The sequence below is a fragment of the Oncorhynchus clarkii genome, unplaced genomic scaffold (genome assembly GCF_045791955.1).
Source record: "Oncorhynchus clarkii lewisi isolate Uvic-CL-2024 unplaced genomic scaffold, UVic_Ocla_1.0 unplaced_contig_9525_pilon_pilon, whole genome shotgun sequence".
In the NCBI taxonomy this organism is placed as follows: Eukaryota; Metazoa; Chordata; class Actinopteri; order Salmoniformes; family Salmonidae; genus Oncorhynchus; species Oncorhynchus clarkii.
Window position 1 is genome coordinate 6,533 of NW_027258880.1, and position 18,271 is coordinate 24,803.

Genomic DNA, 18,271 nt, shown 5'->3' on the forward strand with positions numbered 1-18,271 from the left:
TTTTTCATGTAGCTGGGGGCAAGCAAATACATACCGGTAAGATAAAATACCTTCGTAGATGTCCACAAGAGGGTGACATATAACAACCAATGGCTAAAAACACTGACCTCTTGTATGTCTGTGAATGTTATTGCGGAACCGTAAAAAAAGATAAATACATGTGCATTGTAGATATATCATAGAAGTTTCAAATAGTATAGTGCCTTAAAAAAGGTAGGTTGGATAAATACAATCTTAGAGATGAGTTTGTTGAGTGGAATCCTCACCTCAGTTTCTTTTCCATCTTACTTGCTAGGCCGTATGCAAATCAGTATTCATCTAAGCAATTACACAAAATAAAAGGCTAATGTATTATGGCCCCAGTATCACTTAAGCCAGAACAACTCTCTCTCCTTGGCCCAAGTATGCAGTGTTGAAACCAAATTGGCCTGGATGGTGAGCCATGAGCTATTGATATATCACTTACACTTATGAAGTGTCTCTTCCTCAAGCTGGCCTCTCCAGCAGGAATAACTAAGTCAATTTAATAGACTCCTTAATTGTTTTCAGCCCTGTATTAATCTGGGCCAGGGCCATGGGCGATGTCCCAAATGGCAGCTTCTTTTGACCAGAGCCCTATGGTCCCTGGATAAAAGTAGTGCACTAAAAAGGGAATAGGGTGCCATTTGGGCCATAACCCATGTTTTCCTATTGTCATGCATTCCTAATGAGCTGGTCTCACAAGTCATCGCTCGCACCTCTGGCCAGACTTGTCTATGTTTGATTAATACCATTTGAAATCATCCCTCTATTTAGCTCAACTTTGGCTTAGAGAATGAGATGATTCGTGGAAGGAAAATATGTGGAGTTGTGAAGCACTGAATGCACTGTTATAGCCTGTCTAAATAACTACAGTACTGCAGCTAGAGCAAGGAGTTATGAGCTACAAAATATTATACTCCAGCATGTAAGAGTGGAACAATGGATTATTAGCAAAGGGTTCCATTCCATTCATGTAAAAGCAAAGAGAACCCCCTCAACATTCTATTTTAGAATTTGTTTGTACTGTAACATTCATGTTGCCATGGAGAAGGTTCCAAATGCATTGTCCTCATTTCAGACAGTGCACACCTTTTGTGTTATAGCATGGTTATAGCTAAAAATGACAAAGATGAATATCAAATATCTGTCATGCATAAAATGATTTAATAGGGAGCATAATCTGAGATGGACAGGAAAAGAGATGCAGCCATTAGGAGAAGAAGTGGATTGAAGTTATATACTGTACTTTAGTATGAGTGCAACTGGCACGAGAGTAAAGGACTCTGGGAAGTCGCTTCATGAGAGGACCATAGAGTGTCGAGAGAATGGCTACCTTCTCTCTGGCAAGAAGATTGGGACAGGTGCTTTCTCTAAGGTCTACCTGGGGTACGCTACCCCAAATAAGATCAGTAAGAACTACAAGCTGGCCAATGACCTGAGGAGCAAGAACCACAATATGGTAAAGTACTGTTTCTCTGACACATTTTTACCATGGTAAATCATTTTAAAAGACATTCTCAACTTCATTTAATGTGCATAGCACTAGCACTTTTTTAAATATCCAGACATTTATATTTGCTGGACATGTTTTATAACAATAGTATCTAACTAAGACTAGCACTGCAGTGACACTTTTAAAAACAACCTTGCTGTAATTTTTGTGAACTGTGTGGATGAGGATGTTCACCCATACAACCATAAATTGTTCAGGTGGCTATCAAAATCATCTCTATCAACGAGGCTCCCCTAGAATACTCCAAGAAATTTCTACACAGAGAGATATATGCTCTGAACGCCACGTACAGACACCCAGGGGTGGTGAGTGTTGTTAAGGTATCAAACACCTAAAACTTCAGATTGATATACAGTACCAGTCAAAAGTATGGACACACCTACTCATTCAAGGGTTTTTCTTTATTTTTTACTATTTTCTACATTATAGAAATAGTGAAGACATCAAACCTATGAAATAACACATACAGTGGGGAGAACAAGTATTTGATACACTGCCGATTTTGCAGGTTTTCCTACGTACAAAGACCTCATGTAGAGGTCTGTCATTTTTATCATAGGTACACTTCAACTGTGAGAGACGGAATCGAAAACAAAAATCCAGAAAATCACATTGTATGATTTTTAAGTAATTCATTTGCATTGTATTGTATGACATAAGTATTTGATCACCAACCAACCAGTAACAATTCCAGCTCTCACAGACCTGTTAGTTTTTCTTTAAGAAGCCCTCCTGTTCTCCACTCATTACCTGTATTAACTGCACCTGTTTGAACTCGTTACCTGTATAAAAGACACCTGTCCACACACTCAAACCTCTCCACAATGGCCAAGACCAGAGAGCTGTGTAAGGACCTCAGGGATACAATTGTAGACCTGCACTAGGCTGGGATGGGCTACAGGACAATAGGCAAGCAGCTTGGTGAGAAGGCAACAACTGTTGGCGCAATTATTAGAAAATGAAAGAAGTTCAAGATGACGGTCAATCACCCTCGGTCTGGGGCTTCATGCAAGATCTCACCTCGTGGGGCATCAATGATCATGAGGAAGGTGAGAGATCAGCCCAGAACTACACGGCAAGACCTGAAGAGAGCTGGGACCACAGTCTCAAAGAAAACCATTAGTAACACACAGCGCACGCAAGGTCCCCCCTGCTCAAGCCAGCACATGTCCAGGCCCGTCTGAAGTTTGCCAATGACCATCTGGATGATCCAGAGGAGGAACGGGAGGAGATCATGTGGTCTGATGAGACAAAAATTGAGCTTTTTGGTCTAAACTCCACTCGCCGTGTTTGGAGGAAGAAGAAGGATGAGTACAACCTCGGGAACAACATCCCAACGGTGAAGCATGGAGGTGGAAACATCATTCTTTGGGGATGCTTTTCTGCAAAGGGGACAGGACGACTGCACCGTATTGAGGAGAGGGTGAATGGGGCCATGTATCGCGAGATCTTGGCCAACAACCTCCTTCCCTCAGTAAGAGCATTGAAGATGGGTCGTGGCTGGGTCTTCCAGAATGACAACGACCCGAAACACACAGCCAGGGCAACTAAGGAGTGGCTCCGTAAGAAGCATCTCAAGGTCCTGGAGTAGCCTAGTCAGTCTCCAGACCTGAACCCAATAGAAAATCTTTGGAGGGAGCTGAAAGTCCGTATTGCCCAGTGACAGCCCTGAAACCTGAAAGATCTGGAGGTCTGTAAGGAGGAGTGGGCCAAAATCCCTGCTACAGTGTGTGCAAACCTGGTCAAGAACTACAGGAAACGTATGATCTCTGTAATTGCAAACAAAAGGTTTCTGTACCAAATATTAAGTTCTGCTTTTCTGATGTATCAAATACTTATGTCATGCAATATAATGCAAATTATTTACTTAAAAATCATACAATGTGATTTTCTGGATTTTTGTTTTAGATTCCGTCTCTCACAGTTGAAGTGTACCTATGATAAAAATTACAGACCTCTACATGCTTTGTAAGTAGGAAAACCTGCAAAATCGGCAGTGTATCAAATACCTGTTCTCCCCACTGTATGGAATAATGTAGTAACCAAAAAGTGTTAACAAATCTACATATTTGAGATTCTTCAAAGTAGCCAACCTTTGCCTTGGCATATTTGCACACTCTTGGCATTCTCTCAACCAGCTTCATGGAGTAGTCACCTGTAATACATTTCAATCAACAGGTGGGCTTGTTAAAAGTTCATTTGTGGAATTTCTTTCCTTCTTAATGCGTTTGAGCCAATCAGTTGTGTTGTGACACGGTAGGGGTGGTATACAGAAGATAGCCCTATTTGGCAAAATACCAAATCCATATTATGGCAAAAACAGCTCAAATAAGCAATAGAGAAATGACAGTCCATCATTACATTAAGGTCAATCAATGCGGAAAGTTTCAATTTGAACGTTACTTTAAGTGCAGTTGCAAAAAACATCAAGTGCTGTGATGAAACTGGCTCTCACGAGGACCACCACAGAAGACCCAGAGTTACCTCTGCTGCAAAGGATAAGTTCATTAGAGTTGCCAGCCTCAGAAATTGCAGCCCAAATAAATGCTTCACAGAGTTCAAGTAGCAAACAAATCTCAACATCAATTGTTCAGAGGAGACTATGTGAATCAGGCCTTCATGGTCGAATTGCTGCAAAGAAACCACTACTCAAGGACACCAATATGAAGAAGAGACTTGCTGGGGCCAAGAAACACGAGCAATGGATATTAGACCGCTGGAAATCTGTCCTTTGGTCTGATGAATCCAAATGTGAGATTTTTGTGTGTCTTTGTAAAACACAGAGTAGGTGAACAGATGATCTCCGCTTGTGTGGTTCCCACCGTGAAGCATGGAGGAGGTGTGATGGTGCTTTACTGGTGACACTGTCAGTGATTTATTTAGAATTCAAGGCATACTTAACCAGCATGGCTACCACAGCATACTGCAGCGATATGCCATCCCATCTGGTTTGTGCTTAGTGGGACTATAATTTGTTTTTCAACAGGACAATGACCCAACACATCTCCAGGCTGTGTATGGGCTATTTGACCAAGAAGGAGAGTGATGTAGTGCTGCATCAGATGACCTGGCCTCCACAATCACCCGACCTCAACCCAATTGAGATGGTTTGGGATGAGTTGGACCGCAGAGTGAAGGAAAAGCAGCAAGTGCTCAGCAAATGTGGGAACTCCTTCAAGACTGTTGGAAAAGCATTCCAGGTGAAGCTGGTTGAGAGAATGCCACGAGTGTGCAAAGCTGTCATCAAGGCAAAGGGTGGCTACTTTGAAGAATCTCAAATATAAAATATATTTTGATTGGTTTAGCACTTATTCAGTTACTACATGATTCCATGTGTGTTATTTCATAGTTTTGATGTCTTCACTATTATTCTACAATGTAGAAAATTGTACAAATAAAGAAAAACCCTTGAATGATTAGGTGTGTCCAAACTTTTGACTGGTACTGTACACTACCATTCAAAAGTTTGGGGTGACTTAGAAAAGCTCATTTTTTGTCCATTAAAATAACATCAAATTGATCAGACATTCCGTGTAGCCATTGTTAATGTTGTAAATTACTATTGTAGCTGGAAACAGCTGATTTTTAATGGAATATTTACATAGGCGTGCAGAGGCCCATTATCAGCAACCATCACTCCTGTGTTCCAACGGCATGTTGTGTTAGCTAATCCACATGTATCATTTTAAAAGGCTAATTGATCATTAGAAAACCCTTTTGCAATTGTGTTAGCACAGCTGTAAACTGATTGTCCTGATCCTGATTAAAGAAGCAATAAAACTGTCCTTTAGACTAGTTGGATATCTCCATTGAACATACCTTTTAGTCCAGGAATAGGCCTAATCTGGCTCCGGGAAACTGGCCCTTAGACACCTAAATGGTTTTGCAAGAAGGTTTTAATGTGATGTCAAGCATGCACCTGCATCCAGTGTGTACCATAGAAGTAGAATCATTAGGTAAATAGATTATATTTGTGTGGTGGGTACTCTACTTTTGAACAGGTCCAGCTGTATGACATGTTCCGTTCACTGAAGCGGTTCTATCTGATTCTGGAGCTGGCTCTGAGCGGAGACCTTTTAGAACACATCAATGCCGTGTCCCATAGCAAGGGCAGCCCGGGCCTCAGTGAAGAGGCGGCTCGCAGGCTCTTCAAACAGATAGTCAACGCTGTCATGCACTGTCACAACAACCACATAGTACACAGGTAACACCTCACTGTCTGTCACAACAACCACAGTACACAGGTAACACCTCACTGTCTGCCATAACAACCACATAGTACACAAGTAACACCTCACTGTCTGTCAAAACAACCACATAGTACACAGGTAACACCTCACTGTCACAACAACCACATAGTACACAGGTAACACCTCACTGTCACAACAACCACATAGTACACAGGTAAATCAAATCAAATGTATTTATATAGCCCTTCGTACATCAGCTGATATCTCAAAGTGCTGTACAGAAACCCAGCCTAAAACCCCAAACAGCTAGCAATGCAGGTGTAGAAGCACGGTGGCTAGGAAAAACTCCCTAAAAGGCCAAAACCTAGGAAGAAACCTAGAGAGGAACCAGGCTATGTGGGGTGGCCAGTCCTCTTCTGGCTGTGCCGGGTGGAGATTATAACAGAACATGGCCAAGATGTTCAAATGTTCACCTCACTGTCACAACAACTACATAGTACACAGGTAACACCGCACTGTCTGTCACAACAACCACATTGTACACAAGTAACACCTCACTGTCTGTCACAACAACCACATAGTATACAGGTAACACCGCACTGTCTGTCACAACAACCACATTGTACACAGGTAACACCGCACTGTCTGTCACAACAACCACATTGTACACAGGTAACACCTCACTGTCTGCCATAACAACCACATAGTACACAAGTAACACCGCACTGTCTGTCACAACAACCACATTGTACACAGGTAACACCGCACTGTCTGTCACAACAACCACATTGTACACAGGTAACACCGCACTGTCTGTCACAACAACCACATTGTACACAGGTAACACCGCACTGTCTGTCACAACAACCACATAGTACACAAGTAACACCTCACTGTCTGTCAAAACAACCACATAGTACACAGGTAACACCGCACTGTCTGTCACAACAACCACATTGTACACAGGTAACAAACACCTCACTGTCTGCCATAACATAGTTAACGGGTAACACCTCACTGTCACAACAACCACATAGTACACAGGTAACACCTCACTGTCACAACAACCACATAGTACACAGGTAACACCTCACTGTCACAACAACCAAATAGTACACAGGTAACACCTCACTGTCACAACAACCACATTGTACACAGGTAACACCTCACTGTCTGCCATAACATCCACATAGTACACAGGTAACACCTCACTGTCTGCCATAACATCCACATAGTACACAGGTAACACCTCACTGTCTGCCATAACATCCACATAGTACACAGAAAACACCTCACTGTCTGCCATAACAACCACATAGTACACAGAAAACACCTCATTGTATGCCATAACTAAAGGTTAAATAAAAATAAATAAAAAATAACAACCACATAGTACACAGGTAACACAACTTTTGTTCCTGCAACCATCTAATTATATATCTGCAACAATCACAGGTAATGTTGAGTAAAACCACAACAACCACATAGTTCATGACTGCTACAACAATCACATATCGTAGTTTACAGTAATACCACAGCTGCTACAACAATCACAACGTAGAGTACAGTAATACCACAGCAACCACATAGTGCATGACTGCTACAACAATCACATATCGTAGTTTACAGTAATACCACAGCAACCACTTAGTGCATGACTGCTACAACAATCACATATCGTAGTTTACAAGCACTGTTGCTCATCAAGCACTGTTGCTGCCTGACACACCCACAATAGTCACAGGTAATGTCAATATGTCTTGCATTCACCATGACGATGTCCTTTTCCTTTTCAGAGACCTGAAATGTGAAAACATACTGTTGGACGAGCAAGGATTTGTGAAATTAACTGGTAAAATAACCATGCACTCCAATAACCACCTCACCAGACAGGTTTTAAATCCAGCCTATGGTAAAACCATGTGCATCACTGACTCTGTGTGTGTGTGTGTGTGTGCTTGCGCTGTGCCTGGCAGACTTTGGCTTTGCCAACCACTACACAGACAGGAGTGCTCTGATGAACACCTTCTGTGGTTCCGTGGCCTACACTGCCCCAGAGATCCTACTGTCTCGCAAATACAATGGAGAACAAGCTGACCTGTGGAGCCTGTGAGTCATCAGACACACATCCCGTCCAAAATGGCACCCTTTTCCCTATTTAGTGCTCTGCTTTTGACCATGGGCCCTGGTATAAAGTAGTGCACTATATGGATTAGGGAGTCATTTGGGACACTAGTCTCACACTTAGTTAAATAGCTATACGAGTTTCACTCCACAACTTCTATAGAACAACTTTTATCATTGGTCCCAGTGCACCTACATACTAGGTGCTTACTGTATATACTGACAGTCATGTTATCAAAACAAATCACACGGTCAAGGGGGCATCACATATCCCAAGTGTGATAGTTTTGAACACAACTGTTTTCTGTCTTCTGCTTACTGGAAGTTAGTTGGCCATGTATCTCTTCTCCATCTCCAGAGGGGTGATTCTGTATGCCATGGTCACAGGGAAGCTGCCCTACCATGAGAAGCACCCACGCAAACTGGTCCAACTCATCAGGAAAGAGCTGCCGTTCCACCACCCAGTTTCTTCAGGTATTCTGCCAGCAATGAACAGGGGCCATAGTCATAAAGCATCTCAGAGTAGGAGCGCTGATCTAGGATCAGGTCCCCAGTGTCTATGCAATCTTATTATTTCAAGATTTAGGAAACACGACTGATCCGAGAACAGCACTCCCATTTTGTGATGCTTTGTGGATACGGGCCCTGGTCTGAGAAATGTGTTTAAAAAAATATATAACACTGTTTGCTTTGGAAAGAAAGAGTACCCAAACGCATTCCAGCCCAGCTTCAAAAAAATAAATGTCCTCATCAATTTCTGAAATTGGCATCTGTATGATTATTATAGAACGATAGTAATGCAAAGTGGATTTTTTGGGGGGAGGGTGTGTGCCTGTCTTTACTTGTTGACATGTGTATTAATTTAAAGTCAATAAAAATACTTTTGACATAAAAAGCTCCAGTCCTAATGTTCCCTGGCTGTCTGTGCCCCTCCAGGCTGCCAGGACCTGATTAAGAAGCTGTTAGAGTGGCAGCCCACCGCTCGCCTGCCTCTGGACCAGGTCAACACACACCAGTGGATGATGCCATCCATGACCGGCCCGCTCTACAAGCTGCGTGCCACCAGGAGCGACATCACCCACAAAAACAAAGCCTTGGACAAGAAGCTTAAAGATGGTGAGATGATCCCTCTGTCACTCCATAAATGGTGCCCTATTTTCTATCTACAGTGGCAAGAAAAAGTATGTGAACCCTTTGAAATTACCTGGACTTCTGCATAAATTGGTCATGACATTTGATCTGATCTTCATCTAAGTCACAACAATAGACAGTCTTGCTTAAACTAATAACACACAAACAATTATACGTTTTCATGTCTCATTGAACACACTGTGTAAACATTCATAGTGTAGGGTGGGAAAAGTAAGTGAACCCTTGGATTCAATAACTGGTTGACCCTCCTTTGGCAGCAATGACCTCGACCAAACGTTTTCTGTAGTTGCGGATCAGACAACGGTCAGGAGGAATTTTGGACCATTCCTCTTTATAAAACTGTTTCAGCTCAGCAATATTCTTGTAATGTCTGGTGTGAACCACTCTCGAGGTCCTGCCACAGCATCTCAATCGGGTTGAAGTCAGGACTCTGACTGGGCCAATCCAGAAGGAGTATTTTCTTTTGTTGAAGCCATTCTGTTGTTGATTTACTTCTGTGTTTTCGGACGTTGTGCTGTTGCAACAAACCAACTTCTGTTGAGCTTAATTTGGAGGACAATGATTCCAGATAGCAATAACCATATTTATTTGACGAGATCCATGATTTTGTTTTCCTGTGTTCCCCATACTCCCTTTTCTTACCTAACAGATATATTCTGGAGTCTTACATTCTCCTGCAAAATGTCTTGATAAACGTGGGAATTCATTTTTCCGTTGATAACAAGCTGTCCAGGCCCTGAGGCAGCAAAGCAGCCTTGAAACCATGATGCTCCCTCCACCATACTTTACAGTGGGGATGAGTTTTTGATGTTGGTGTGCTGTGCCTTTTCTTCTCCAAGCAGTGTTGTGTTCCTTCCAAACAACTCAACTGTAGTTTCATCTGTACAGAGAATATTTTGCCAGTAGCACTGTGGAACATCCAGATGCACTTTTGCAAACTTCAGACGTGCAGTAATGTTTTTTTTGGACAGCAGTGGCTTCTTCCGGGGTGTCCTCCCATGAACACCATTCTTGTTTAGTGTTGTCAACAGAGATATTAGCATGTCCCAGAGATTTTAGCTGTCTTTAGCTGACACTAAGATTCTTAACCTTATTAATCATTCTGTGATCTTGCAGTCATCTTTGCAGGACGGCCACTCCTAGGGAGAGTAGCAACAGTGCTGAACTTTCTCCATTTATAGACAATTTGTCTTACCGTGGACTGATGAACATCAAGGCTTTTAGAGATACTTTTGTAACCCCTTTTAGCTTTATGCAAGTCAACAATTCTTAATCTTGGGTCTAATGAGAGCTCTTTTTTTCAAGGCATGGTTCACATCAGGCAATGCCTCTTGTGAATAGCAAACTCAAATGTTGTGAGTGTTTTTTAATAGGACAAGGCAGCTCTAACCAACATCTCCAATCTCATCTCAATGATTGTATTCCCGGTTAGCTGACTCCTGACTCCAATTAGCTTTTGGACAAGTCATTCGCCTCGGGGTTCACATACTTTATCCAAAAATATAACCGTGTGTTATTAGTTTAAGCAGACTGTGTGCCTGTTGTTGTGACTTAGATGAAGATCAGATCTAATTTTATGACCAGTTTATGCAGAAATCCAAAGGGTTCACATACTTTTCTTGCCACTGTAGTGCACTACTTCCCTATAGTCTGGTTCTTTCAAGCAAGTTAACGCCATAATTATTTTAGATGGCATGACATTTTTGTAAATGACTGTTATACATCATGTAAGTTAGATATCTAGCAGTATGTGAAATACTACTATGGTTCTTTGTCTATATAAACCAGCTTCAGCAGGTAGCCTAGTGGTTAAGAACATGGGCCAGTAACCTAAAGGTTGCTGGATTGAATCCCCGAGTCGACTAGGTGAAAAATCTGTCGCTGTGCCCTTGAGCAAGGCACTTAACCCTAATTGCTCCTGTAAGTCATTCTGGATAAGTCTTCTAAATAAGGGCTTCGCAAATTCGGTCCTGGGGCCCTCCTTGGGTGCATGTTTGGTCAAAGCAACTCATCATCAAGCTTTCATTATTTGAATCAGCTGTGTAGTGCTGGAGTAAAAACCAAAACGTGCACCCAGGGGCCCCGGACAGACTTTTGGAAACCCTTTTCCACAAGACTAAAATTTTATAAAAGTCAGTCTACCTGGCATGTTGAATTACAGAGCCGACTGGATGTGTTATAAAGTCAGTCTACCTGGCATGTTGAAATACAGAGCCGACTGGATGTGTTATAAAGTCAGTCTACCTGGCATGTTGAATTACAGAGCCGACTGGATGTGTTATAAAGTCAGTCTACCTGGCATGTTGAATTACAGAGCCGACTGGATGTGTTATAAAGTCAGTCTACCTGGCATGTTGAATTACAGAGCCGACTGGATGTGTTATAAAGTCAGTCTACCTGGCATGTTGAAATACAGAGCCGACTGGATGTGTTATAAAGTCAGTCTACCTGGCATGTTGAATTACAGAGCCGACTGGATGTGTTATAAAGTCAGTCTACCTGGCATGTTGAATTACAGAGCCGACTGGATGTGTTATAAAGTCAGTCTACCTGGCATGTTGAAATACAGAGCCGACTGGATGTGTTATAAAGTCAGTCTACCTGGCATGTTGAATTACAGAGCCGACTGGATGTGTTATAAAGTCAGTCTACCTGGCATGTTGAAATACAGAGCCGACTGGATGTGTTATAAAGGCAGTCTAACTGGCATGTTGAAATACAGATCCGACTGGATGTGTTATAAAGTCAGTCTACCTGGCATGTTGAATTACAGATCCGACTGGATGTGTAACAGGCCGCTCCTGCCACTCAGGCCCTGGCACCCTCACCCGTTCATCCTTCAGACACACCAGCCTGCCTGAGAGGCCCCAGCGAACTGTAGTGGCCCCCCACTACCTCACCGGGGCCGGCAGCGCCGGCTGCCATCGCCGTGAACCACCACAGGAGAAGAGGGAGGAGCCGCTCTGCCCCAAGCCCCCCTTGGTGTCCCCCTGTCGGCTCCTGATGAGACCCACCCAATGCCAGAGCACCAACACCAACCGTCTCTTCATGACCCGGCCCCGGCCGCCCTTCGCCCCAAAGCCCTTCCACAATCTCCCCAACTTCAGGAAGCCTGGCTCGGCCAACAGGCAGCTGCATAGCCCCTCAGGCAAGCTGACAGCAGCCGCACCTCCGACCACCTTCTGAGGTGTTCTACTCCTCGGTACTAGCCTAGGGGGCTGCTAACCATGGACTTCTTCCATGTGCTCAATCAAGTGTGACGGAAACATTTTGGGATTCGTACAGAAAACAAAATCAAGGACATACTCCTTTCGTTAAAAATAAAATGACATTATTTTCATCGATTTAAGACTTTGTGGTGCGAAATTACATGGTGTGAAAATACAATTGGTTTCAGATTGCACACAGTCCTTCCGAGTCCTGATTTCATGCCGTTTGTTATCGTGATGTCAATAATTTTCTGTTAAATTTGAGTTAGCAGTTGGTTCCATTGTTCATAAGATGGTTGACCAGTTTAAATGTAGAAAAGACCACCTTGCTACATCATCCTCACTATGCCAGCACACTGCTGGGACTGGTCTGGATTTAACAGATCTTCCTGGTCCTTCTCCAACTGCTCCTGCTCCTTGGCATCCATGTCTTTGAGCTTCACCTCCACGTCCTCAGGAATCTCCACCTCCAACAGGTTCTCCATGTCTGGCTCTGGCTCGTCCCCGATCAGCACCTGGCAGAGACACGTGCATACACACGTGGATAAAAACACACACATAAAAAAAATGTCTTGACCCTAACTCTCAGTCGAATGCTGCCTTGGCTTTAAGATCTTCCTATCCGGTATTTTGGCTACTTTAGGTGAAAAACAGTAGAGACCAAAATATTCCAATGACATCCTCAACATTACCGCAGACTGTAATTGACAACAAATTAGCCCAAGAAATGTCAGAACGGCATCGGGACAAGCTCCAAACAATTGAAGAAAAACTTAGTGGAAATAAAGTTTTTTTTAAAAGTAATATGATAAAACGTTACAGCCTTGTTATCCACAAGATTCAGCATAAAAAGCCCATTAGTCTTGGATAAATATCACGCTCGGATTTCAACGTTTTATGACAGTGATTAAAACTGGCTGGGTAGCTAAAGACTGAACTTGTGCCTCTGGACCACAGTTCAAAAGGGATCTCCGAGCTGTTATGGAGTGTATCAGGGTTTTATTTTTATGCGAGACCGAGTGACATCTTTTCCACTCGGTCGTTCCCCACTACAAGACTGCCACCGCAGTGCAGAGCAGGCACTAGGCAGGAACGGAACAGTGGAAGCTTTTTCCAGCCAATCAGAACATCCTGCCTGCATCCCAAATGGCATCCTATTCCCTATATAGTGTGCTACCTTTGGCCAGGGCCTATAGGACCCCATATAATGTAGGAAATAGAGTGCCATTTGGAACGTGGACTCTGTTTTCTTAAACCTGCCGATGCTGTAAATTTCAGCACTCAGAGTACTGAGATGTCATGAGATTCATTGGCGCCATAGACTGGGTTGTCTTACCAAGCACAATAAGAAGTCATGAAAATAAAATAGTTGTTCTTCCTGAATGTAACAGTTACCAAGGTGCAATGGAGGGTAAACGCAAGTAAACGCAGTTCACGCACTTATTTTTTTCTTTCAACAGTTTACCCACCCTTTGCTGAAAAATGCATTGAAAGTAGAGTAAGCGTTACCTTTTTCACTGCGTCCGGATGATCATAGTAATACCCACCTTCTTCTTCTACTACTACTACTACATAACTGCCAAGGTGCCATGACGACAGCTGGGACACCCCAGCTCTGGACTGGGTTGTGAATAACACATCACCAGCAGTTCACCATGAGGTTGCTCTGTATTGATTTACTATGGTAAACCATTGGTATGTTTTTGTACCTTAGTACAAACATAAACATTTATGGAAGTTATATTCATAGTTTACCTGTATGAGCTTCTCACAAGCAGCGGCCACGTGAGGCTCCTTTTCCCAGTTGTGGAACTCCCTCATGATGGCATAGACATTCTTGGCCTTCAGAATCTGCCTACCTACTTTGGTAGCTGTCAACTGGGTGCGAAAGAGACACACGTAAAGATATGAGTATTTCCAGCAAGCAAACTGTTTTTTTGTTGCTGTTAAAACCGTTTGGATTATACAGAGAAACAAAGCTTTACTGGTTCAGTGACACAGATGGTTAGGTGTTGGTGGAAGCATGGCATTGACTCGGGGGAGGCAGCGTAGCCTAGTGGTTAGAGTGTTGGACTAGTAAGATTGAATCCCCGAGCTGACAAGGTACAAAATCTGTACTTCTGCCCCTGAACAAGGCAGTTAACCCACTGTTCCTAGGCAGTCATTGAAAATAAGAATTTGTTCTTAACTGACTTGCCTAGTTAAAAAAAAAAAATTAAACTCCAGGTGACACCAACCAGTATCATGGTCTCAATGAGCATCTTGCGAATGTCAGGATCCTCCTCTCTTTCCTTGTCCTCTGGTAAGTACTGGAGGTCGACAGGTAACCCTTCATTGAATAAGGACAAAGTACCATCAGTACTAGGCTATATTTTCAATGCAGACATCTTGAAGTGCAGTAGCAATATACAGTGTCTTCGGAAAGTATTCAGACCCCTTTACTTTTTCCACATTTCATTACAGCCTTATTGTAAATTTGATCAAATAAAAATCCTCAATCTACACACAATAACCCATAATGTCAAAGCGAAAACAAGTTTAGAAATACCTTATTTACATAAGTATTCAGACCCTTTGTTATGAGACTCAAAATTGAGCTCAGGTGCATCCTGTTTCCTTTGATCCTCCTTGAGATGTTTATACAACTTGGAGTCCACCTGTGGTAAATTACATTTATTGGACATGATTTGGAAAGTAGCACACCTGTTTATATAATGTCCCACAGTTGACACTGACTGTCAGAGCAAAAACCAAGCCATGAGGTCGAAGGAATTGTCCGTAGAGCTCAGAGACAGGATTGTGTCGAGGCACAGATCTGGGGAAGGGTACAAAAAAAATTCTGCAGCATTGAAGGTCCCCAAGAACACAGTTTCTGAATGTCCTTTAGTGGCCCAGCAAGAGCCCGGACTTGAACCCGATCAAACGAGATGTTTGGAGACCTAAAAATAGCTGTGCAGTGACACTCCCCATCCAACCTGACAGAGCTTGAAAGGATGTGCAGAGAAGAATGGGAGAAACACCCCAAATACAGGTGTGCCAAGTTTGTAGTGTCATACCAAAGACTCAATGCTGTAATCGCTGCCAAAAGGTGCTTCAACAAAGTACAGAGTAAAGTGTCTGAATACTTATAACTGTGATATTTCAGTTTATTTGTAACACATCTGCTGTCATTATGGGGTATTGGGTGTAGATTGATGAGGAATAAAAACAATTTAAATCAATTTTAGAATAAGGCTGTAACGTAACAAAATGTGGAAAAGTCAAGCGGTCTGAATACTATCAGAAGGCACTATATCTATGTTTAGCTAGCTAATAAATACCACATACACACACAGTATGTATTATGTTGTTTACACTACTGAGTGTGGGCCTTGTGACGCCCACCATCTCTCTAGGAGCTTGGCTCTTCTCCGGCATCTCAGGCTGCTTAGGCTACTATAAAGACTGGTTAACATTAGTATGTTCCACAAGAGTGAAACGTATAAAATAGTTAGAAATCTGTTTTTGTGTTCACCGCCTTTGAACCGACGCTGAGTACAGCACAACTTCCATAGAAGGATCTAAAACAGTTTCCATTTGGGGCCCCTCTAATCTGACTTTAGCCTGATGCGAATTGTGTCTACTCATAATGCAAAATAAAATAGGGTGGTGCCCTGAAATTCCACCTGTCATCTGTACAGAACAAACACACTGCCCCCTATGGACGAGAGGGCCACTGCAGCAGACATGGTCATGTCCCAGACACAAAGTCCTTTTTAATTAAAAAAATTATTCTGTATTTTATTGTTTTTCCAGAGACAACAGGGATATGGGAGATAGAGTAGGGGCCGGTAGATGCCTGGATTTGTGGGGGAGGGGGGGGGGGGGGGGGGGTCGTACATGCCCCGCAATGTCACTCAGACAGGAAAAATTATTTACCTTCATTCTCCTCGTCAGACAGTTCCTCAGGCCCAGCGAGAAGCAGCAACAGGAAAGGCAGAATGTCCACCGCATCACTCAGCAACCACTCATGATGAGCTGGGAAGAAAAAAAAAAGTTAGGAGTATGCAATTGAGATCTTCCCATTGATTACAAGGTAAAAGCTCTACATATCTAGAGCATTTATCGAAAATCAATCCTACTCAATTCAACACAAAACAGGCATGAACTATGAAGGTTAAAACTGACTGTCGTACACCTATTAAGATTCTGTGTCTTCCCTACCATGATCAAAGCAACAATTTCTCAGAGTGCCAATGACTCCCCCTCGTCTGATCGTTGAGGCCTGGTATTGGGTGTAGGGAAGGAGCCTCTGAACTACACACCTGTGGAACATTTTAAAACACACACACACACACACACACACACACAGAGTGAGTGGTCTTCCATAGGCAACATGCTGGATGATCAGCAAAAGAAAGGAAGCACTTTATGGGGCAGAAAAAGAAAGTACCAGGCCCATATGCATTAAGCGTCTCAGAAAAGGAGTGTTGCTGATCTACAATCAGTTTATCTTCTAAATCATTATAGACACTGAATACAGGACTGGTTTTAGCATTGGTGTTACTGGATTATGAGAGAAGTCAAAGACAGTCTAGCCCTGTATCTCATGAGCTAACCACCCAGCCACTGACCTCTCCTTATCCAGGATAAAGTGTCTGGTCTCGGGCAGCTGTGTGAGGTTGGAGAGGAGGGGGCCCAGGTAATGGAGCGATGCCTGCTTGTTGTAGCCCTCAGTGCAGAAGATGTCCACTATTTGTGCCAAACCTATCTCCTGCTTCTGCATAGCCTTAAACACCTCTTTACACGTCTTCACGTGCCGCGACAGGTTAGTGAGGATCGTACAGATACGGTCCGCAAACATAAATTCTGGGTCCAGGAGGTTTTTAAACAACATAGGGAGGAAGTCCGAGTCTTTGATCAGCGGTTGGTGCATGGTCTCATCAGCCGAGAGGTTGATGAGAGAGTGGTAACAGTCTTTGACGATAGCGATGGAGGGGTCGGTAGTGAGGGTCACCAAGGCTTTAAGGAAGTCAGGTTTTGTCTGTAGGTAGCGACAGCCGTCCCTGTTGCCAGAGAGGCCCAGGATGTACTCAGTAGCCTGGCCCTTGACGTCTGGCCTGGTGTCCAGTGTGAGGAAGGACAGCAGCTCTTTGGCCTCTACCTCACTCAGCATGTTGGTGGTCAGTCGAAATATTGTAATCCAAATTTTAAGAAATCCCAAAGTTGATACAGGGTTACAGTTAATCACCTGTAAAGATAACTATCTACAAAGAGAGAGAGAGGAAAACGAGAAGCAATAATAGCTAACGTTAGCAAGACAATGTACCTAGCTAGAACACAACATAAACATACAAGACAGTTGCGAGGTGCATCCAAAACAAGAACCCCAGCAAGCTGACACAACATAGTCCGTAAAATAACTAGTGTTAAAATTCATGCTGTCATGGCATGATCATCACTTTGAGTCATTTCGATCGTTGTAGCTAGTTAGTCGGTCGAAATTAGGATAACGTAAGCTAGGTTCTAACTCATCCACAACCACACGACTTTCTTGAATGTTAAAAATATATAAAACAAAGTAGCTAAAAAAAAAACGATCGTGTGGTTCTGTAAAGTTGATAAAATGTTGAAGCACACTCACATCATCCTCATGCGCCTTTCCATGCAGATAAATACGTACTTCCGTATTTTTAAATGACATTTTACATCTCCAATAGGATTACGGATAACCAACATATACCCGCCCTCAAAAGTAATCCTTCGTTCTGATTGGTTTTTACTTCCTCAGCAGCCTTCCATTGGTAGATAGGTGGACGTCACTTTTACAGCGCGCTAAAATTGTGGAAATAACTGCTCCGTACAATAGTTAGCTATGTCATTTCCTGGTGTAAGACGCTGAATTAAACCCTTTAAGGCAGCGTTTAGGATGATTTATTATTGCCCGCAGTCAGGTAAGAAACGTCAGACTTATTTAGTTTGAGATGACGGCCTTTTGGGACTTTTTTAACCCACTGTTGTAGCTTTAGCTCAGAGAGCCAGATGGCTAAGGCTAGATGTGTCTGTTCTCTGATTTGACGTTG

The 18,271-nt window shown here is 42.9% G+C and overlaps 2 protein-coding genes across 3 annotated transcripts; one reads left to right on the forward strand and one right to left on the reverse strand.

Annotated features, from left to right (window-relative positions):
* Window positions 1-1,263: 1,263 nt before the first annotated feature.
* Window positions 1,264-8,856, forward strand: LOC139399015 (testis-specific serine/threonine-protein kinase 5-like). Its single transcript, XM_071144651.1, has 6 exons — window positions 1,264-1,480; window positions 1,732-1,839; window positions 5,536-5,738; window positions 7,521-7,576; window positions 7,701-7,833; window positions 8,207-8,856. Exons 1-6 carry the CDS (start codon window positions 1,274-1,276, stop codon window positions 8,445-8,447), a joined length of 948 nt encoding a protein of 315 aa, XP_071000752.1. The 5' UTR covers window positions 1,264-1,273; the 3' UTR covers window positions 8,448-8,856.
* A 3,453-nt stretch (window positions 8,857-12,309) lies between these two features.
* On the reverse strand, window positions 12,310-17,877 carry LOC139399013 (protein HGH1 homolog). 2 transcript variants are annotated; one of them, XM_071144649.1, is made up of 7 exons: window positions 17,833-17,877; window positions 16,823-17,455; window positions 16,413-16,513; window positions 16,128-16,226; window positions 14,447-14,538; window positions 13,965-14,087; window positions 12,310-12,724 (listed from the first exon to the last, which is right to left on the reverse strand). In XM_071144649.1, the coding sequence occupies exons 2-7, from the start codon at window positions 17,362-17,364 to the stop codon at window positions 12,539-12,541; spliced, it is 1,143 nt and encodes a 380-aa protein (XP_071000750.1). In that variant the 5' UTR covers window positions 17,365-17,455; window positions 17,833-17,877; the 3' UTR covers window positions 12,310-12,538. The 2 variants fall into 2 exon arrangements, with proteins under 2 accessions (XP_071000750.1, XP_071000751.1); XM_071144650.1 differs by having other exon boundaries at window positions 16,823-17,451; window positions 17,833-17,864.
* Between the last annotated feature and the right edge of the window lie 394 nt (window positions 17,878-18,271).

Bases quoted from the DNA above. Each gene is read 5' to 3' on its own strand.
- LOC139399015 (XM_071144651.1), top strand. From the start codon at position 1,274: ATGAGTGCAACTGGCACGAGAGTAAAGGACTCTGGGAAGTCGCTTCAT. The intron at 1,481-1,731 runs GTAAAGTACTGT...TAAATTGTTCAG, and splicing joins GGAGCAAGAACCACAATATG to GTGGCTATCAAAATCATCTC. The intron at 1,840-5,535 runs GTGAGTGTTGTT...ACTTTTGAACAG, and splicing joins CGTACAGACACCCAGGGGTG to GTCCAGCTGTATGACATGTT.
- LOC139399013 (XM_071144649.1), bottom strand. From the start codon at position 17,364: ATGCTGAGTGAGGTAGAGGCCAAAGAGCTGCTGTCCTTCCTCACACTG. The intron at 16,514-16,822 runs GTCAGTGGCTGG...AATGTTCCACAG, and splicing joins TTTATCCTGGATAAGGAGAG to GTGTGTAGTTCAGAGGCTCC. The intron at 16,227-16,412 runs GTAGGGAAGACA...TTTTCTTCCCAG, and splicing joins AAATTGTTGCTTTGATCATG to CTCATCATGAGTGGTTGCTG.